This window comes from Delphinapterus leucas, chromosome 5 (assembly GCF_059928025.1).
Source record: "Delphinapterus leucas isolate spDelLeu-1000000601 "Yukka" chromosome 5, BTC_Dleu_Yukka2, whole genome shotgun sequence".
NCBI lineage: Eukaryota > Metazoa > Chordata > Mammalia > Artiodactyla > Monodontidae > Delphinapterus > Delphinapterus leucas.
Genome location: NC_143133.1, coordinates 114695697 through 114719013, shown reverse-complemented (window position 1 = coordinate 114719013; position 23317 = coordinate 114695697). Strand labels below are relative to the sequence as shown.

The 23317-nt window shown below is 37.8% G+C and overlaps 1 protein-coding gene across 8 annotated transcripts in view; it reads right to left on the bottom strand.

Annotated features, from left to right (window-relative positions):
- Nucleotides 1–23317, bottom strand: part of INPP4B (inositol polyphosphate-4-phosphatase type II B) — a 701292-nt gene that overhangs the window by 108718 nt on the left and 569257 nt on the right. For all 8 annotated transcript variants that reach the window (XM_089911312.1, XM_089911308.1, XM_089911305.1 and 5 more), the window contains 2 exons: nucleotides 20372–20575; nucleotides 3540–3699 (listed from right to left, as the gene is read on the bottom strand). In XM_089911312.1, the coding sequence (XP_089767438.1) occupies nucleotides 3540–3699; nucleotides 20372–20575 (364 nt within the window). The remainder of the gene's footprint in view (nucleotides 1–3539; nucleotides 3700–20371; nucleotides 20576–23317) is intronic.

Sequence of the window (23317 nt, the reverse complement as noted above, 5' to 3'; positions counted from 1 at the left end):
CCAGCTATGGGCTGGGGATAAATATGGTGCTATTGAAGAAATGGATTTAATTGCCAAAACAATTTTTTGAAATATAGTATTAAGTTATATAATGTCAAGTCACAAATAATCAGATATTACAATATGATTTTTTCACCCCAAATGGCATGAAATCAGTGAAAATATTTAAGGCTGGGAAGTCAAAAGAGTGTTCACAGGTACTGCTGGTAAGAGTACCTATTGTTACAAAGAACCATCAAAATGTCCCAACCCACCCAAATGTTGGTTTCTAAACGCTATTCTCCAGTAAAAGAAACCAGGGTTCCTTGGAAAACAGCTGAACCTAGAGTTGGGGCAAATACAGATCAGACTAGAGTAAGTCCTTCATGATACCAGAGAATAAGGGAGTGAATAAAAACGTAAGAAAGTAAGTAAGAAAGTATGTAGCTTGTAGCAGCAGAAGCTGTCAAAGGCCACTGAGAGCTCCCAAGAGCTAACTCTAGAACAATTGGAGCCCAAAATAAATAATAACACTATTGGTCTATAAATGAAAGAATAAAATTATCCACAAGTCCACACTGATGTAAACAAGTAATTGTATAAATAACTACATTGGAGAGAAGGGGTAACTCTTCCTTACAGGATAATTCCACTTGTAGCAATCTAACTTAGGGGACAATTTCTGAGATGTAGTTAAAGATTTACATATTCAAAGATGCTTACATGTTAATTGCAGCATTATTATAATAATTAAATATCTAAAATAATGGTTTCTCTTCTGATGAATTAGTTTATAGTCATTATAATTTCATTATTTCCAGAGAATATTTATCAGGAAATACTCATAATATAATGACATGCAGGATATCAAGAAGTACATCTGTATTTATATTGTGCACTCCAGTTTGGTTACTCTGTGTGTGTGTGTGTGTGTGTAAACACAAGATATATTCAAATGTCTGATGGAAATAAAAATCGTATGCAATCCTATTTGTTTTCCTTCTCAAATTTTTAAAATTAATATTTCTAATAAAATTTTAAAATACAGGTAAATTGAGGCACATATCATTAGTGAATGTATATCTCAAATATCTTTGTCTGAAATAGTTTGGGGGGAGTAGTATAGGTAAATATGTGACTTTAGGTTGTTTGCTTTATATTAGTTCAGAAAGCCATTATGTATTAATTTCTTAACTGCATTGTTTTATGGGTAGAAACTGAAAGTGATTTTTCCCAACCTTAAGAGGAAGAGTAAAATAAGAATAATAAGCATTATTATTTTTATTATTTAATAAAAAGTTGTTATTAAATAACTGACTGAGCTAATCAATCCCACTCCAAATATGCAGTAACATCCATAATATATTTTAAGTATACTTGAGCACATACTCATTTGTAAGACGTCTATTTATCTTTGTTAAGCATCCTCTTTTATGTACCACTATCCTTGCCAAAACATAAGTACTATACACAATCGTCTAACACATAAAATGTTAACAAAAGATTTAACTTAGAATTATTTGATAATACTATATTGAATAATTTTGAGACCAAAGTATAAATTTCATTTTGCGCATTTAAATAGTGTCTTGTCTCCTAAAAATGTTCCTAACACAAAAAAGAATGGATGAAATAAACATGGATAATAAAATAGAAATAATAAAATCAGTTACAGGGCACTGTGTTGTAATTTGACTCTAACCATCTACAAAGCTGATCAAGTGGTGAATTCTACTTTGGGAGCAAATTCCACCTGGTTTTAGACTATATCCAAACAATGCTTTACATTCAAATGAAGGTGATTCATCTAATTTTACAGATGATTTATCTACCAAATGTTTTTACTTTTTAACTGGAAACTTTGATCGCACAGATACAATCTTCTGATAAAATATAAGATATGAATAAATGCATAATTTCAAATACTTTGGAACTCCATTCTCATCAATGAGAAGTTTTGGGGAACATGAAAACAAAAAGATGTGGCAAAATTCAGTGCCCTTTAATCTCTTAATCTTACTCACTAAAGATTATTATGCCTTGAACACCCATCAATGGACAAAACAAGTCACTAATATGGATTCTGTTTCTTTACGTCATTTTCCAGAGCACAGCACAGTGTCTGGCTCATCACTGATGGTCAATAAATATTCAATTAAAGAACATTGAAGTATACTAGTTCCTTTTGACATAAGTTATGGCAGGCTTTCATTTTGATTCATGTAAAGTTATGGACCTGGACTAGTTTCATTAATAAAACTGATATTATTTTTAAAACATTATAGAAAATCAGAAAAAAACTGATATTATTTTTTTAAAATCCCCATATACAGTTAGATCAAGTAGAACATAAAGAACACCAGTGTAAACTTTCCACCTACATAACCGTACTCTAGAGGATTAGGACCATCTACAGTAAGCAAACTTTAGAAAGCCATTGTTTACAAAAGTGATTTGGAAATGGTTCTACTGTTAATCAGGTGATGAAAGATTGATGTTTCCCATAATTAAACTCCTGATGAAAATGTGAGTAATGAAAAATCAGGAAAACAAATTGAGAAAACAAATTTAATTTGATAAGCATCCATATTTTATTATGACTCATTTTCCTTAAGGAAAAGGAAAAGCAGATTTTGGAAGAAGAGGATAGGGCAACACTTTTTCTTTCCAAACACTTAAGCATCTAGCTGGGACCACTCTAAGAGCAGTTCTTACCATCATAGAGAAATGCAGGTATCTGTATTAGTTTTTGTTGTCAAAATTAATTAAATTAACGAAAAATTTTAACAAAAGAAGCCATTTATAGGGATGCAACTGTAGTGAAAATTTTAATTATCATGTTTGCTAGTCAATAAGCCATACATTTGAAAGTACCCCTCTCTCTATATATATATGTGTGTGTGTGTGTGCGCGCGCATGTGTGTGTGTGTGTGTGTCTATCTACAGAGACTAGACACCCACATGTGTATGCATATGTATGCATCTGTGTGTGTGTGTACATATACATATATCCATGAAAGTCTAGACCCTGTGAAAATATGTCTTTGGAATAACACACAAAAACATTCTTCTTACACAGAATTAAAACTTCTTATATGTTTTTGAAATAATTCACAAAATCACTCCTCAGAATAAGGCAAGGAACATTTTTATCATACTGACTTCTTTTCAGGAACCATTTTGAGATACTGTGTCCTGAGATCCCTCAAAGTTTCTAAGCGTTTTCAGATGCTTGTTTTTCTTCCTAATACAATTTTGGAGGAATGTGTAAAAGTAGATTAAACTATGTCAGACTCTTTAAAAGAAAACACTGTTCTCCTTTCAAGAGGGCTTTTATGAAGCAAAAGCAAAACAAAAACGAGCATTGCAAGCAGTTCTGAAAACACAACTGTGATGCAATTTGATAAATAGCCTTCCATCACCCCAGCCAGGGCAGTGGAAAAACACTCTATCAGCACTTTCATCTAAGGCACTGTTGACTCCTCTTTTTCGATTCCATTGTATCTTGGCTTCCTCATTTTGCTTACTCGTCAATGACTGGAAAAAAAATGATTCCTTACCCTGTGGATGAGTTATGACGGAGTCCCCTAGAGAATGGCCCTTTTCTCCATCTTTGCCGCTGCCATCGTCTCCTTCACCGCTGCCGTCTCTTTCAATCAGTTTATCCACCATAGCAATAATGCAGTTCAGGCTCTTGCCCACGTGGGCCCACACCCTATCCTGAAAAGAGCATGAGTATCACTACACATTTTTATTGCAAAACCGAGATCAGGCAAAATCAGATGAATCCACCTGAGAGCAGCAGGTAGAGGAACAAATCATAAGGATGCAGACTGAGCAGCTCTAATACCCCCATTAATTTGGCCAAATTATGGATAGACAAGAAATCTACTTTCTCCTAATAAAGAATAACTTAAGTGTTGTGAATCTTTTTATTTAGTCCATTATTTTTCCTCTGTCATAAAGCAATGATGAACTACCGAACGGCATGAATCCATAATTGAGCACCAGTTACGACATTTTACGTTGGAGATGTCTATTTTCTTTATCAATACTTAGTAAGAAAGCAGAGATACACCAATATTTTTAAAGAATGACCGCCGCTTGCATTCAAACTTCTTATTTTTCTTTTTATTGTGATAATATATACATAATGGCAAAGTTGACCATTTTAACCTTGTGGCCTCTCCTGTTGCGGAGCACAGGCTCCGGACGCGCAGGCTCAGCGGCCATGGCTCACGGGCCCAGCCGCTCCGCGGCATGTGGGATCCTCCCGGACCGGGGCACAAACCCGTGTCCCCTGCATCGGCAGGCAGACTCTCAACCACTGCGCCACCAGGGAAGCCCCATTTTAACCATTTTTAAGGGTACAGTTCAGCGGCATTAAGTACATTCACACTGTTGTGCATTCATCACCACCATCCATCTCCAGGAATTTTTCATCTTCCCAAACTGAGATTTTGTACCGTGTAAAACATGAACTTCCCATTCTTCCTTCTCCCCGTCCCTGGCAACCACCACTCTACTTTCTGTCTCTAAGGATTTGACTGTTCTAGGTATTAGAAGTTCTTAAACTGTGATCTTCAGATCACTTCTAACAGAATGACTTAGAGAATTAAAATGCAGTTCCCGGGATGCCACAAGTCAGTCAGAACAGCTTGGGATTAACATATACACACTACTATATATAAAATAGATAATCAACAAGGACCTACTGTATAGCACAGGGAACTCTATTCAATATTCTCTAATAACCTATATGGGAAAAGAATCTGAAAAAGAACAGATATATGTATATGTATAACTGAACCACTTTGCTGTACACCTGAAACTAACACAACATTGTAAATCAACTAGACTCCAATATAAAATAAAAATTAAATTAAAAAAAAAGAACCATTGGGAACTCTAAGTTGAAATTTCAAGAAGCTCTTCAGGTGCTTCTGACCACACTAAGTATGAGAATTTCTACTGAATATTATGTGCTTCATCTACATAATAAGTCACTTTGGCTGATGTAAGTCTAAGAAGCAGCCCCTACCACTAGGGAGCCTCTCGGTCACTGGTCACTAATCTTCCTAAGTTCTGATTAGCAACCATTTCTGTCAAGGGCAACACATAACACTGAATTTTTTGAGTCATAAAAATTTCTATTTTTAAGAATAAAGATTTTAATATAGTTATCATTGTGGGAACCAATCATTCCTGTCTTCCCTTCTTGCTTCTCTTTCCACATCATTCAGATGGGGGCACTGACTCCCTATCTGTGATGTTAATTTTATGAATCCACCTGACTGGGTCACAGGATACCCAGATATTTGGCCAAAAGTTATTTACGGGTGTGTCTGTGAGAGCATTTGCAGATAAAATTAGCATTTGAATTGGTGGAGTCAATAAAGCGTTTTGCCCCCTTCCCCCAAATGAGGGTGGGCATCATCTAATCCACTGACAGCCAGAATAGAACAAAAAGGTAGATGAAAGAGAAATTTGACCCTTTCTGCTTAATTGTTTGATCTGGGACATCAATCTTCTGCCCTCGGTGCTCTTTTTCTTTTTTTAATAACTAAAAAATTAACCTTTATTTTTGATATCATTTATATCCAGTCAGTTTCCAAGTTTCTTCTTGTTTTTGTTTATAGCTGATTTGTTTAAATCCAGATCAAAATAAGATGTATGTGTTACATTTAGTTAGTAAATCTCTTGTCTCCTTTTTATTTTTTTTAATTTTATTTTTTTACATCTTTATTGGAGTATAATTGCTTTACAATGGTGTGTTAGTTTCTGCTTTATAACAAAGTGAATCAGTTATACATATACATATGTTCCCATATCTCTTCCTTCTTGCGTCTCCCTCCCTCCCACCCTCCCTACCCCCCTATCCCACCCCCTCCAGGCGGTCACAAAGCACGGAGCTGATCTCCCTGTGCTATACGGCTGCTTCCCACTAGCTATCTACCTTACGTTTGGTAGTGTATATATGTCCATGCCTCTCTCTCACTTTGTCACAGCTTACCCTTCCCCTTCCCATATCCTCGGTGCTCTTGATTCTCAGGCTTTTAAGCCCGGACTGGAATCTATACCATTGGCTCCCCTGGTTCTCAGGACCTCAGATTCAGACTGAACTACACCTTCAGCTTTCCTGGGTCTCTAGCTTGCAGATGGCAGATCGTGGGACTTCTCAGTCTCCAAAATTGTGTGAGTTAATTCCTTATAATAAATGTTAATAAAACTCTTCATATATATGTATATATATATACTTATGTACATATATATAAATAAGTTCCTATTGGTTCTGTTTTTCTGGAGAACCCTCTCTAATACATCACTGCATATGAACCAAATGGAGTCTTAGTGCTTTTCCTGCATCTTGCCATAAAGGAATCTTTCAGTAGGTGTTTTCTCTGTAACAGAGCTATTTCAGGCATTTAGAATAGCGCTTAGTGCAAAGATAATATGCAATTATACTACTTTCTTAGAGGTTTATATTTTTTTTTACTGAAATGTATTTTTTTAGCTAAGTTAATTTTGTTAGTTTATAAACATATAAACTACTTTGGGGTAGGAGTAATCTAGGAAGAAAGAACTACATTTGAATTTAGATTATGTGACGGTTGTCTTGTAAAGACTGAGTTAAGTTGAATAATTCAACCACATTAAACCAAATATGGGCGTGTACAGATATGCATACTAAAGCTGAGGGGGAAAGAGGGTTTAGTAGAAAAACAGCACATCCAAAGTTAGAAAAGGTCCGCCTATGTGACATGCTACGTATGATACCTTGGGAAAACCACCTCATTTCTGGGGACCTACAGTTGGTTCATCTACAGTTTAGAATGATGATTCTTGCCCTGCTTACCTCGCCATGCTGCAGTGAGAGGCAAATGACATGGTATCTATGAAAGTGCTTGGTAAAATTATTGCAGTTTGGCAAAATCACGTCCTATCCTTGCTGGCTTTCCTAAATGAATCAAGCTTGCTTTTTATAACCCTGTAATCTTGAGTATAAAGTATGCTATTAAACACAAGTAATCATAACAATTTTCCCCTAAAGGAAGATCTCCTTTCCGCCAAAGAATTAAAAGCACTTTTCCTCTGCTATTAATTAAAGCAATCATATCCATAAATTACATGATTCTCTGCCTATTGTCTGAGAAAATGAGGTAGAAACCTCTGACACCTAAAAAGCTCATTACTTCCGGGAGGAAATGCTGGAGAATGGCAAGCAAGCTGAGGACGTGACATCACTCACTGGAATTTGGTGAGGAGTCTATATTCCAGACCATATAACCAAACGAACTGGCTCCCATTCTGAATATGCCTTAATCACCACCATCACCTGCATCTTTCAGGCTCCTAAATTGAAAAATGAAGCAACTCTCTAGCTAATACTGGGAATAAACTCTACTACTGAGGGGAAAAAGGGGAGAAGTTTTCTCTTAATTTTCCAGATTAGCTTTGTATAGGAGATAGGTTTTCAACTCTCTTCCTGTTACCCACGTTGAAAGGAACTTATTTTGATCAAAGACGAGTAGTATTGCATGCTGTCTTTCTTGTGTAAAGGCATATAAGGGATGGATCACTGCTCTTAATCACATCTTTGAAGACTGTGAACATAACGGTATATAAGAAGATGATTTTACATTCTACTCCTATACATTGTTCTTCTTCCTTCGTAGATACCTCGGGTCACAGGATTCCACTGGGAGAAAAAGTAACCTTTGCAGTCAGTAGACGCATCTTTATTGGCATGAGGAACAAAGTCAAGCATGTTCACTGACCAAAACCAACAATCATATAGTAAAGGGTTATGTGGCAAATGGGAGCAAAACATTTAAGTCATGAAAATGCTTGGAGGACACATGAGCTGGGAGTATGTTTGTTGGGGGTGAGAAATAGAGCAGTTTCTCATGCAACACTAATACATGATTCATGCATAATCAAATACGCTATTGGGGGCACACTCAGCAGGAGGCCCCAAGCAGACTCATGCTGTTCTTTATCTTTTGGAGATCAGATCCTGCCGAGCTAGTGGTGAGAGAACACTGAGCTTTGCCAGACGCTGCTTCCTTCTCTTTTATGGCATCAACAAAGTAAAGTCGCTGATTTACTTTTCTGTCTCTCACATTTGACTACGACTTATTTGAGAGCTGTGTCCTCACTACACTGCAGAATGCCTGGAAGAAAGGCAGAGAGAGAGATAAAGAGGGAGCAAAGGATGGAGGAGGAGAGAGAGGACTCCAACCCAAAGGCAGATGGAGGGTTGCTATTTACATTCAACTGGTATATGAACATTAGCTAACTTAACTCTCAAAAACCATCACATAAGGTCAATAGTATTGACTTAGTTTTTAGAGACGAGGGAACTTCAGGTAAGAGATGTTGAATAATATTCAATATTAAAATGGTAGACTAGAAATTCCATTTTGATTCCAAAGACTTGATTCTTCCCCTATAGTTTCCCACAGCATTCTGGTACCCAGTAGGAATTGCTCTTCATGAAATTACTAGAACTTTGGGGACAAGCCAGACAGAGGAAGCCTGGGGAGAGGGAGCCCAGGAAGGACCAGGTATAGGTGTGTCACCTCACAGGAGTAAGATTAGGTTTTGGTTATCTGAGATTTGAAAATGAGCCCAATGGCAAATTCTGAACTAAGAGATTACTCTAGAAAAAGGACAGGCTGGTCCCATGTAGCCTTAAGTCTGAAAACAACAGTATCATGTAATCACGGATGGAGCAATCACTTGGCTAATGGATCAATCAGCTTGGGTCAAAGGACATAAGTGGCCAGTATTAATAGAGGACAGTGTTAGCATCAAGGCCCCAGATCCATTCATCAGCCTGGGATATAAAACAGGGAGTGCGTTACAGGGAGGAAAGGTGATAATTCAACCAGCGAAACTCCATTCTCATTCTGATGATTTTTTATTCATGAGGTCAGTGCATTTAGGAGATTCTTTTTGTTTAGATTGCTGGTATGGCTGGGACCTACTCAACTTTCTTCCCTACTAAAATCATGAAGAGGAAAGGCTGCTTAGGGGGGAGAAGACAATCAAAGCGTAAGAATGTGGCCGCACTACATGGTACATCCAACCCCTCCCCTTTTCAGGCCAGGGAAGAATGATCAGTCTCCAGATTCTGTTTAGCCCCTCAGCCACAGGAAAGGTTTAGAAACAAAAACAAAATAACAACCAAATAAAACAACACAACAACAACCTATCAGAAAAGAAGATTGCTGGTTCCCCCCACCACAAATAGCAGTCATTAGCCTGCTATTGAAGGAAGTAATGGAAAATCGGTGGGTTAAAGTCTAACCTTTATTAAATGGAGCTTAATGTTGTCCTTGACCTTAATACAACCCAACTTCTTGAAGGTGAAGTGGCTGTCAACTTTGGCTCAGCAATGAAGGCAAAAGTCAGTGGGGAATAAGCAGCAATATTTATTCCATTCTGAGTCAGGTGGTGATCTTGGTTCTTATTTATTTCTGGGTTAGGACCTAAGCTAACATGCAGGTCAAACCCAGTGGCGGTAGATGCACACATTTGATGGACGTAGCCAGGAATAGCCAGGGGGCCATTACACCTGGCAGAGTGAGCCACGAGGGCAGGGAATATGGTGCTTACTCAGCATGTCACACATTTATGAGCTTGGTGGCATCAAGAGACATCCTGACTGCTTTGGAACAGCAGTTAACTTTAAAAAAGAAAAAAAAAAAAGTTCAACAATGCTTAGCTGATCAACTTTTCTAGGGACAACTTTTGATCAGCAAGAATGTAAAAAGGCTAAACCAGAGCTGATATGAGGGCCCTGTTGTATCTTTATCTCCATGCACAATTTGTCATTACCAATTTCCGAACACTTTGATTAGAACCAGTTAGGAAATTAACAAGGCCGATCTCATCTTTAAAAAGAAGCTTCAGTCTATCTTTGAGTTGATTGAGAGCAGTTTGCACTATACTGGCCTGGTTCCTCCACACTGCAAACCTTTGCTCTTTCCATAGCTTGATAGCTCTGCTCTCTGAATCCTAACCTTACCCAGACTTTTAGGTGAAAGGAGTTGTACATAAAATACTTTATGGTCCAAATTGGCACACGTATGGCCCAAGCTGCATAATACACACATACCTGCACACACACATATAAACATACACATACATCATGTCCGCTAAATATAGCCAGATATGTGGCATCCATCAGAATTAAGTGAGATTCCCCAACCTTTGCTTCTCATTGATCCTGCTGCTTAATTTCATCCACCTACTCATGTAAAAATCCCTGACCTTGGTTTCCCAATGAACACACTGCTGGCCTCACTTTGAAATTCAGTTCCTAGCGACACGAGTGGACACAGATGGTCAGCCACTGTTTCTCCAGCAGTGACCTCTCCACAGTCCCTGGTTTGGATCTTGCCCAGACCCATACGATTAGCTCTCACATGATCAGGTCTACACTTCATCTTCACTGATCGTCACGCTCATGCCATCACTCCTCTGTTCAAAAGGAGGCTTAGTACTGCAGCAAGTATTCACTCTTCTCTCAGCCTAGAGGCACCTCTGTAGTTGGGTTGACCTAGATAATTCTACATGTTTCTCTTTAGTCTTCAAAATGAAAGCTTCATCCAGGTCAGTCTCCTTGCTGTCCTAGAAACATACTGCTGATTAGCTGAACATATATTTTCTGGGCATCTGCTACCTGCCTGCTGAGTGCTGAACATCAAAGATATGAAGGAAACCTTGGAGGAACTAATATTTCTAATGACATATACTGCTTTTTAGGCTTCAAGTGCCTTCTCCCTTACCTTCCATCAATCCAAATTCTCACCATTTCCAAGAACTATTCATGCTACTCTCTCTTTGCTTAACTTTTATTTTCTTTCTAATAGACAGTGGGCTCTATGAGGGAAATGCCTATTATTTATTCATCCTTTTATCCTCAGGTCATAGTACTTACCAGGTGATAGTTAATAAAAGAATGAGTAAAGGAATGAAGGAAGGAAGGAAGGAAGAAAAATAAAGGAAGGAAGAAATGGTTTTTTCATCTTCTTCAACCCTCACATAACTTCTCTCTTAATACTTTTGACATTGTTAATGTGTATCACATACCCACCTCTGCTCTGGGAATACCTTTCAATAGTATCTCTGCTTGTTTTATGAGTGCTGGCCATTCACTTGAATTAGATGATATGGCTGTTGAGGTCAGGATCCATTTTTGATGCTTAATTTGTTTTCCCCCAAGTACCTATAGCACTGCTTCACATTATTGATGCTTAAATAACATTTGTTGATTGACTTAATAGCCTGCTACTTAGGAGTAGAAATAAATTAAGATACAACTCTAAGAAGTATTGGCACATGTATCTTCAAATTGAAGTTAGAATTAAGCTCATATTCTGAATGGTTGAGTTCACCCTAATACGTGTCACATCAAGCTAAAGTTTTCAATTCAGTGAAAATATGAAATAAAGCTTTTGTTTAATAATAAATAAAAATAAATCACTGATTGACTAAAGATGTTAATTTTAAATTGGTAATTGCGTGTCAGCCACACACCATCAAAGAGTCGTACAACTGGCTGAATTATATGACATCAGTGAGCGTGCTGCATGCAACCAATTTCCAGGACTGATTTTTTTTTTTCACTGAATGTGCCCTGATATAGCAAGACAATAGTCTGCCTGTATAGACCTTGGCATTTCTTTTAACTATTCATTAAATTTGGTGTATTCAAAAATGTCTACTTAGGAATAATATCTCACTATTCACATCAGAATGTATTAAAGTTTAAAGGCACTTGATTTAAATGTAATCATACACTTCTAAAGTGTGTGTATGCAAGTTTGCACAATCATTATATACAGGCATATCAAACCATCTGACACTGAACCAGGCATTGCAACAATCAGCAAAGTATCCAAGGGAGATGATACGATCCATTATAAAACCACAGGAAAATCACCATTTCATGAATAAGAAGAAAATATCTCTGTTAAAAACACTAATTTGAGTTGGAAGATGAATTGCTGACTCAGCAAATCCATCCGTTCACTTATTCTGACTAATTCTGAAAAATACATTGAACTGGTATATGTATAAAACACTGTATTAGGTGCCATAAGACAGGGGGCTGAAGGTGAATGTATTAATTGCATGTGGGAAAACCTAGAAATTGGTAGGATTTCATGAATACGCATGCCCATAAAGGTCTCCTTTGGGGTTTCTTCTCTTTATTTATTAAAAAAAAACTTTTTTAACATCTTTATTGGAATAGGACATTTGTACATTTTGACAGTCGTGCACTTTGCCTAATCACCTTTTGTGGACTTTAATATCAGATAAGTATTCGGAGCACATTTCTCCTGGGTGAAGTGGACTGGAGAAGGTCAGGAGGGTTTCCCATCCATCAGGAAAACAGATGCCAGAACACTTGTCATTGCCATACAGAGAACAACTGGCCTAATTCTCCCTGTCCTTTCTGATGGGGAGAATAGATGCTTTCAATGGCCCCTCCTCATAGCAAGATGAACAAAACCAGGCAACCCTATTAGGCGTGACGTAGGAAGGAAAAAGAAAGAGCTGGGACAAGGGGAAGATAGTTGCTTCCAATTCATATTTGCAGGTAAACATCTGAAATTATTTCTGTGTAACCAGGCCCTTTGTAATCGGCACATGAATAATCAAATAAAATGAAAAACACCACCACTGGGTTTCTGGAAGCTGCTGGAGGCCTTAACTCATCATGTTCTTAACTTTGGTCATGTGTGATGATGTTTTGTGTCCATCCTGAATTTTCACCACTTTCTATGTTTGAAGATAATTGTGAAGATGACTTGGAACAGTCACCTCAGAGTTGATTATGACTCTGGGAAATATCCACTAAGGAGAGAGGGATTTAACTGGGTACTTTTGATTGGAAGAGAGAAAGAAAACCCTCCAAAAAATTCATGAATTCTAATGGAGGAAAAGGTACCTGACATGGTGCAGAGTTATATTAAATTTAATTGTTCCGTTTCCAGCCAAATAAGAAGGTAGACAAGAATAATAACTTGAGGGGAAATTTCAAAGTCATTAATTTATACTACAGATGAGTATTGGGTACCTTTTATGTACAAGTGCTCTGCACATAAACACAAAAGTGGGCACAACACTGTCTTTGCCCTTTAGGAGTTTATAAAGTTGATGAGCACATGGAAGAAACTGATATATAAACAACTGATTATAATTCAGCGTTCACGAGGCTGTGTGATCATGGGGTGCAACAATAATGCTTTAGGGCTTCCCTGGTGGCGCAGTGGTTGAGAGTCTGCCTGCCGATGCAGGCGACACGGGTTCGTGCCCCGGTCTGGGAAGATCCCACATGTCGCAGAGCGGCTGGGCCCGTGAGCCATGGCCGCTGAGCCTGCGCATCCGGAGCCTGGGCTCCGCAACGGGAGAGGCCACAACAGTGAGAGGCCCACACACCGCAAAAAAATAAATAAATAAATAAATAAATAAAAAATTTATTTTTATTATACAAAATGTTTTAGAGTTGAATGCATACATACGTATATATACATACATCTCTATCTGTGAATCAATAACAGAAAATTTGGAAATAAATGGCCCTATTTTAGTGGACATTTTGCTGATTCACGTAACTAAGTCATAAGGTATTGCTTTAGAAAAGATAAATCACAGATTAGTATCCAGTTGTCTATAAGAATTCATTACTTTTAAACAATGAGAATGATTTGTTTCCTTCTTATTAAGATCAGGTCAATGGTTTCACATAGCATAATTCTAGGCAGCCAGAGAACTGAACAGAACTGCTTTGGAATATAAATTTGCATAGGTACCTCTGCATTACGCATGACCTTAACCATCTTCCCTAGAGGTAAGGTCTAAGATGGAGACAGAAGCTGGCAAGAGAAGTTGAGAATACAGATCACTGCAGATTGTTTGTGGAGAAGGAAACCGGCTAGACAAGTTTTGTCCTTAACAGTTAGTAATATTTTGCAGCCATGTATGCTCACTGCTACCGATGTTGACGATATAAATAGCTCTATCAATACTCCTGTCAAACTGAAACATTCATATTTGTTCTACACATCATTAGAGAAAGGTGTAGTAGAAAATGAACTGTGAGAAGTGGGTAAAGAACATACCAGAAAGATGTAAGTCTTATTCCAAAATTCAATCTTCGGGAATACTGAGTTACAGAGAAACCACAATTTTTTTCAGGTTGTACAGAGACTTTATTCAGAGGATGTCGGACATAAGTATTACTGAATTTGTGCTATTGTTTCTATAAACTATGAAATGACTGAAAACATATATGGATTAATGCGAACCATCTATTGTGCTTATGTGACATAAACACATTTTGCCATAATAATACGTAGCAAATGTTCTCCTAGCTTAAGAATGGAAACTAATTTTAAATCTGGTCTACATTTATAACATGAAGAAGGGAAATTAAGTGGCTAATCTGGATGCGGAATCGTTGCCTGATATACAGATGTAGTTCAACTGAAAAATGGGTTTGGGATATGGCTAAATAATAACAACAGTTTTCTTAGTCCTGCACTTTGCTGGAATGGATCAGAATATAAAAGATCAGAAGTGTATCTTTTTTCTTTAACAATTACTGAATGAGGGCAGGCAGATTTAGTCCCAAACCCGTCAGTGTAGTAATGTTGAAGTTAAATCACAGTGTTCTAGAGAACAGCATAATTACTGGAAACCAAAAAAACTGGGTCAACTTAATACTTCGGTTGGTTGACATGCCTTCACATTTTGGACAAACTAATCTTGGAATCCCAGCTGTTGGGAGCATCTGTTGTAGAGATGTAGCAACAGAAAAGCAATATGTCATCTTTACCAGCTAAAAGATGAAGAATGCGATATTAGTCTATTTCTTTGCACAGATTGTCATAAAATCTCAATATTCCTCTGCGGCTTAATTGTTTACTACCTTTTCACGAAAATAAACCTTTAAAGCTCTCAATTATTTAATAAGTAAAATTCAGCAAATAACAGACTTTTTTTGGGTCAGTGATCATTTTAGTTTCAATCTCTTCCTTACTGACTAGATAATTATTACCCAGATTCATATGTCATCATTTTTGCCAACAAACAAGCTGAACAGAGAAAGAACCTTCTCACACTGATAGAGAGTTAACAGAGATTCTCCTGACCTCCAAAAGAAAGGTGTTTTATAGGCATCAGCTCAGTAGAACTCAAGAGTAATTTACTAACATGAACTTACTTTCCAAATATTTATTATTAGAAGCTAAATGCAGTTGTTCAAGTTAGGTAGTTGTTAAACCTACAGTCCCTACCAGAAATTAAATAAAACGGATTTTGTAAAATGGAACTATTTTAATCTTATGTGCAAACCTAAATCAACCTACGTGATCAGAGAATATTTTTGTATGTCACAGAAACCCAATTAAATTAATTGTTTAAAACATTGAATTATTTCAGGAAGTTGACTAGACTTGTAATCAGTGCTGAAACTTTTCTAACACTTAATTAACTAAGAAAAGTGGTACACAAAACTATGTTTCCAATTCATTTAATAGCACAGTCTCTAAAGGCATTTCTAATTAGCTACATTTTCTTTGGATTTACTCAACTTTTCAAAGTTAGATAAAGATTTGAAAATAATGTTAAATGGTTATGACTTTGGTGAATTTTTTTAAATAAGGGATTTCCATCTCTTAACAAAGGGATATTTGTAATAGAAAGTGGTTGCTAAGGAACGTCAATAAAAATTGTTATATAACAATCAAACTTGGTTATTGTTTGCAAATAGAGTAACATTATATTAGGAGAAGAGAGTTAGAAGTAACTTTTCTGAGTGGGAAAGATTTTGCTTGTAATTGTGATAAATTTATCAGAGCATTTATATGCTTTCTAGAAATAGTGGGTTCTGGAAGAAACTCAGAAATTGTGTGAAAGGAGGTAAAGAGGAAGATGCAGATCATTATTACCCTACCCTAACCAAAAAACCCTGGGAAACTGAGAAGGCACTCCTGCATCAACTGGAAAAAAAATCAGGCAGACTTTTTCCTACCAAGGTATTCCCAAGTGAATGACTGAAGGTGAGTCAGCATCCATGCAGACTCCTACTGGAATACTGGCCGGCCCTCACAAGCACTGGAATTTCCTATTTCTTTCAAATGTTGATAATAAGCACTCTACCCATTTTCTTTGGTGCCTATTCGAAACTTTCACCCCTCTCCTCAGCCTGTCCTCTCTGCCCTCTTCTGAACATGGTTCTGCTTTTATAATAAAAGAAGTCATGCAGGTTAATATCTAAAATATAAAAGGAACTCATATAATTCAATAGCCAAAAACAAAACAGAACACATAATTAAAGATAGGTGGAGGAACCGAACAGACATTTTTCCAAAGAACACACAAAAAGGTGCTCGACATCATTAATCATCAGGGAAATGCAAATCAAAACCACAATGAGAGGCACCCCACACCTGTTAGAACAGCTGTCATCAAACACATAGTAGATAACAAGTGCTGGCCAGGATGTGGAGAAAAGGGAACCCATGTGCACTGTTGGCGGGAACATAAATTGGTGCAGCCATTATGGAAAACAGGATGAGGGTTCCTCCAAAAATTAAAAATAGAACCACCTTATAATCCAGCAATTCCACTCCTGGGTATATATTGGAAAGAAACAAAATCACTGTCTCAAAGAGATACCTGCACCACCATGTTCATTGCAGCATTATTTATAATAGTTAAGATATGGAAACAACCTAAGTGTGCATCGACAAATGCATGAATAAAGAAAATGTGATGTATATATATATATATATATACACGTGTGTGTGTGTGTGTGTGTGTATTATTCAGCCATAAAAAAGAAGGAAATTCTGCTGTTTGCACCAACATGGACGGGTCTTGAGGGCATTATGCTAAGTGAAATAAGTCAGACAAAGAAAGACAGATACCATGATCTCACTTACACACAGAATTGAAAAAAATACAAACTCAGGGCTTCCCTGGTGGCGCAGTGGTTGGGAGTCTGCCTGCTGATGCAGGGGACGCGGGTTCGTGCCCCGGTCTGGGAAGATCCCACATGCCGTGGAGTGGCTGGGCCAGTGAGCCATGGCCTCTGAGCCTGCGCGTCCAGAGCCTGTGCTCCGCAACGGGAGAGGCCGCAACAGTGAGAGGCCCGCGTAACGCAAAAAAAAAAAAAAAAAACAAACTCATAGAAACAGAGAATAGATCGGTTGTTGCCAGAGCTGAGGAGGGGGAGACAAAATGGGTGAAGGGGGTCAAAAGGTACAAACTTCCAGTTATGAGTTAAGTAAGTCCTAGGGATGTAATGTAAAACATGGTGACTATAGTCAACAACACTGTACTGTATATTTGAAAGTTGCTAAGAGAATGGGTCTCAAAGTTTTCACCCTAAAAAAAGAAAATTGTAATCCTATGAGGTGATGGGTGTTTAAATATATTGTGGTGATTATATATATGTATAAAATCATTTTGTTGTACACCTTACACTAATGCAGTGTTATATGTCAGTTATAGCTCAATAAACCTGGAGAAAAATATTTCAAGCAAAGAACAAAGAAGCCATCCAGGCCCACGCACCCTCACAAAAGTAAAATCCATTTTGACACCTTCCCTGCGGTCTCAGCTGAGGAGCATACTTCCGCCCAGGACTCGTCCTCCACCTGCCTGCTTGAATTGATCATCTTCTCTTCTTTGCAAGGACCTTGTTCTATCAGTAATAGCCTCTCAGTCTCTTAGCCTCTTACATGGCCTTCGGAGTAATAAACACAGTTAATTTCACGACCTTTAAAACAAAACAAGTAAGCAACTAACACACACACACACACACACACACACACACACACGACCTATGTCAGCTAAAGTGTTCCTGTCTAAAGGGTCACCTCATCTTCTTTCTCATATTGTTAACTTCTATTCACATTTATATCTCAGGAATTACTTCCGGAGATCCCATCCTGACCACCAGACTCCCACTTCATCCTGTGTATAATCCTAAATTGCACTGTCATTGCCACTGGTGTCTCCAGAGCCCTGAATAGGTCATGGAGCCCTCGCAGCCGTGGGCGGGTCACCTATGTTTCCCCAGCACATGGCACAGTGACCCAGGCAGAACAAGGGCTCAGTAACACCCACTGCACCAAATGCTTCACCATAGACCTCAACTCACCATGTCTCCTACTCTCTCCCACTTTCCCATCATAAAAAGTTTCTGTATTTAAAATGTTGATCTGAAGTCACATTAGCAGAGTCAACCTTTTTCCACCTGTCTCTCTCCATCCCTATCACAACATTTTAACTATTTATTAACATATTTTTATCTACCACTAGACTCTGAGCTCTAGGACCTAATGATCTGACTTATCTTCCCTTTTGGAGCACCTGTGGATATGGAAGTTCTCACAAGTTATCTAAAAGGAGGGAGGGAAGGAGAGGGGCGATTGGAGCCACAGGAGGAGGGTGAGGTGTGGGAGTGTGTTTGCATAACACAATAAGGTGAAAATTATGAAAACAAAAGATACCCAGTTCCAAAACTCTCCCTCGACTTAATAAAAAATGGCAATCATTTGTCAAAAAGTTTACTGTATGTTTATTTAAATGAAATACAAGTTTTATATCTACCCAAACTCTTTCAAATTCACATTCCGAATTTATGATCTACCCCATTTCCTCATTTATCTCAAGGAGTAGTATTGATCCTCATAATAAGATTATATAATTTACATATCTTAAAAAAGAAAACATACAGCAATAATATTAAAGTAATACAATGCATTGGCCTGGGCTTTTCCAGGTCATGGGGCATTATCACACAGGTAAATCATTTATCTTAGGACCACACTAAGAGCTAAACAGAACAGGTGCTGTTATTTTCACTTTACAGTTGAAAAAAATTGAACTTCAGAGAGGTTAAGAGGTATGCACGCCTTGGAGCTATGAATAAATTGAAGAAGAAGGTGACAGTAAAAGGAAGAAATATTAGATTTGCTCTTTTGAAAATGATGCAGTGGGAGAAATGCAATCTTAATCAGCAACGACAAATACTTATTCAGCATTTACCTCATGGAGCTCAGCTCTGTCTTTCCTGTGATAGAACTTTTATCAAAAGAAAGAGCAGGTATCACTTCACAGCGCTTCAGACAGCAATTTTTTTGAGAGGCCTGCGCCTTTCAAATAATTTACTACCCAAACACTTTTAAATTTAGGGTGGCAGGAAAAGTAATCGTTAACTATTTAACATCTAATACAGCTAGCATACTACAGCATTTTCTTGGTTTAACATATTCAGTAAAGCGTTTCCTTCTGTGTGTGTGTGTGTGTGTGTGTGATGTGCATATACTTCAAAAGGTTCTTGGATAATGAATATGCATTGATTCAGGAAAAACACACTGTTCCCTCTCATCCAGAGAGAGAAACCTTGATTTTCTCCTGTCTTATTCTGCCCACCTACAGTTCCTATCACCATGTTGGCTTCTTTGGTTTATGTATCTTTGCTAGTTATTTTTTCAGATGCTTTTAGGTGGCCATTCTCCTGCCAATTTTAGAGCCACCTGGAGCAACACTTTTTTTTTTTTTTTTTGCGGTACGCGGGCCTCTCACTGTTGTGGCCTCTCCCGTTGCGGAGCACAGGCTCCGGACGCGCAGGCTCAGCGGCCATGGCTCACGGGCCCAGCTGCTCCGCAGCATGTGGGATCTTCCCGGACCGGGACACGAACCTGTGTCCCCTGCATCAGCAGGCGGACTCTCAACCACTGCGCCACCAGGGAAGCCCAGTGCTACATCTTTTTAAAAAAAATAACAGAACCCATGAACAAGAAGGATTTGAGAGATCTTTGTGTCCACTGCCATACAAATGTTAACACTTTTTCAAGTGTGTCCAGAACTTACACACTGGATTGCACCAGTGAAAATACTTGTTGCATCTAAGGAGTAGATTATGGATGATTATTGACTTATTTTCTAAAAAACAATTTTAATGGTTTATATTACCTTGGCAATAAATAAGGAAAAGTATTGATATTATAGAGTCTTGCAATTGTGGCATTCTTGCTTTGATGACATTTCTTGGAGATATTTATTCTTTGACTGCATTATATATATATAAAATATATATAATGTATATGTTATATATAGAAGCTATTTGAGAGCAAATAGGTTTTCACGTCAAGTAAATGTGATCAGGAATAAAAGTTTCATTTTATCATTTGCCCCTGAGGGAAAATGTAACCTATTTATCCACAATCTGTATTATGACTGCTTTCCGACTTGTTTTCATAAAAAGCAGAGATTTTTTTTTTTTTAACATTCTTGCTTTACTTTTCAGGACTAGACACGGAGAGGCAGGCTATGTAAAAAAAAAAAATTAAAAACTTACCCACTCTTCCTCATCATAGTCCGAATGATGCGGTATGGAGTCCTGCCTTCTCATCGGCGGGGGTGGGTCCTGGGAACTGCTCTCCTCTGTGCTGTTCTTAGGAGAGGGCGGCTTCTTAAGGACACCTCCTGGCCTGGCAGTGTAAAGTGCTAGAAGGGCACTTCTGACCAGCTGATCCTTGAAGGCATGCACGAAAAGCTCTGTCTGGAAAGAAATTGACAGGGGTTCAGCACAGAGCTTTGAAAAGGTCAGTGGCAGATTTGCTGTCACTTAAGTGGTGTGGATGGTGGAAAAAGTGCAGGCAACAGAGAGAGAAAATGATTCATACGTATCAATGGAAAATAGTTTGGTTTGGGTTTCCTCCAAGGCCTTGAGTCCTATTCTAAAGTTAATGCTGAGGTTCTATATGCATTGTAAACACCATCTGTCTCCTCAGCCCACTCTCTTTTAGTTCCAGATCCTGTCTTTGGAGATGTATTTCACTGGGGATTATCATTTGAACACCATCTCCCTGCTGTGCCTTTCAAGTAATTCCAAATACACCTTTAAAGAAAATGTGATCAGACTATGTTTATTTTGTATTTTAAACAGAGTTAAAGGCTAAAGAATGACATATCTCTTCAAAAATAAAAAAAATAGAGGCAGGAGACCTTTTCTTCTTTTTAGCATCATGGACAGATTTCAGCAGTAGAGCTGACATAGGCAGTCTTCCCCATGAAAACATTTGGCTTTTATTCCCCATTACTACCCTCTAAACTGTCTCCTCCACCAAACGGTTTCGGTAGCGTTCAGTGTTAACGAGCTTATTATGCAACTTGCCATGTAGGTTTTACAAGCTGGTGGTAAATACCTAGTAAGTACTATGGTAATGATGGCTTTCCAACAATAAAGAACTCTACAGCTGTGCTCTGCAATTTCCTGATGAAATGTTTAATGGCTTCACCCTGCTATACTCTGCAGGGCACAGTAATTGATTTTCTGTATTATAGTACACTTAACATACACGTGGCCTACCAATCTGTTTAGAGAAGTAACTCAAGCACTGACCCACATTGTTAACATATTTATGCTTTGTAATCTGTTGGGAAGGGGCCCTTTAACCCACAGCATTATTTTGAATCACAGATCATTTACTGAGACACTCCTGGATATAATGCTGTCTTCACCAATGCTGTAACTCAAGGTAATCATTTATTGGTGCTCTCTCAATATGTAGTCAGCAGTGCCATGCTCAATAATTGTTACTAAATTGTCTCTGAATCTCCCTGTTGTGAGTGTGGACAATTACAGAAAACCAGTTAAACCAAGTTCAAAATAAGCAACTAATTCATAAGACCCTGTCATATCTGCATAGTTATATCTTTGCAGTGGATCGTGAAATTCTAGAGCTAGAAGGGAGTTGAGTGGACCTCTTCACTAACCAGATAAAAAAACGACGAAAAAAGTGTGATGATCTGTTCTAGGGAAGACTGCTGATTGGCAGCACAAAGGGAACAGAGTCAAAGTTTTCTAACAAATTCAGCAGTATTTTCCTTACTCCACACCATCCACCATGACCCTCAGCCTCGATCCTTCTGTCCTTCTTCCCCTTCTTCTCTAACTCTGGCTCCCCATGTGTTCTGAACATCTACCAGCTCTCATAGTTAATTGTGTCCACAATTGCTGATGTTAACTCTCTGCCCCGTGAAATTTTAATGGATGTTTTAAACACTCTTTTAATCTGTTAGTCATATTGAAGGCACTTTGAAGGTAAGTAGACAAGAAATATGGTAAAAAGAGGCTATATTAGAATAAGAGGTTGGAAAATAATTTTATAATAACTAAGAAAATAAAAATAAGGCAGAGCTCTTTTCATTAAAAGAACAGATGAAAAAGTTGGCTAAACAGTACAAGTCAGTATAGTTACAGCAAAATGGGGGAACATGCTGTTTACATAATTTTCCAGACAGCATGGATGTGTCTGTCAATGTGAATTTAAATATTAAAAATGTGAATTTACTTCCACTCAGCTTAACCTAACTATTTTTCTTGATAGTTTCTTCTTGATAAATTCTTTTGATTTATTTTTGGAGCAAAACAGATTGACTTCTTTGACTTCCTGCTACTACAGCTCCAGTCTCCATAACACTCACTAATTACTATGTAGCTGAATACTATTCAAACCCAATGAAATTCCCTATGGTTCTTGTAATCACCACTATTTCTTCCCATAGCATGCACACACAGAGTTTCCTCTTAATTTACTCAAATCTCATTTGGGTTGATTTAGCACCAAAGACATGGGAGATAATACAGTAGATTCTTGCAGTTTTACAACCTAGAATTTTGGGGCAGGGTAGCTGAATATAATGCACAAAATATTAAACACAATAAAAGCTGATCTTCTACTTTGTGTGTATACTGAAACATGTATCTGACTCCTTGGACACTCTGTGGATCACCCAGATCCTGTGCATAGAATCGTATTCTGTTAGAAAATAGCAAAATATTCCATTGCAATTTACATCATGACCTGGAAAAAGTCTTACTTTTCTTGACTGGTATTACTTGGTAAAGGTAGACCAATATAGACCCAGGTGTTTTACCATCAAAATAAATCAGCTTGAAGAGATTAAGGTGATCACACAATCCTAACACCTGTGTATGTTGCTGTTCTTACAACTGAGATAATACCAGGGAAGTTAAGCATCAGGGAAGGAGGTGACCATGTCTCTCTGAGCTGCCTATTGACTCAGAGTTCCGAAAGCCTTCTTCCTTTTCTTACTTAGCTCCAACTATAGTAATGAAAGAAGAAAGGCTGACTAAATATTATTGTAAGGGTGGGCAAAGCAATTAATTTAAATTATCAGTGTAAGATTATAGTAAAAAAGCATAAACTCTGAACCCAAGGCAGATCTATTTCATTAGTTCTATATTTAAAAAAGAAAAAGAAAAGAAAATGTTTTC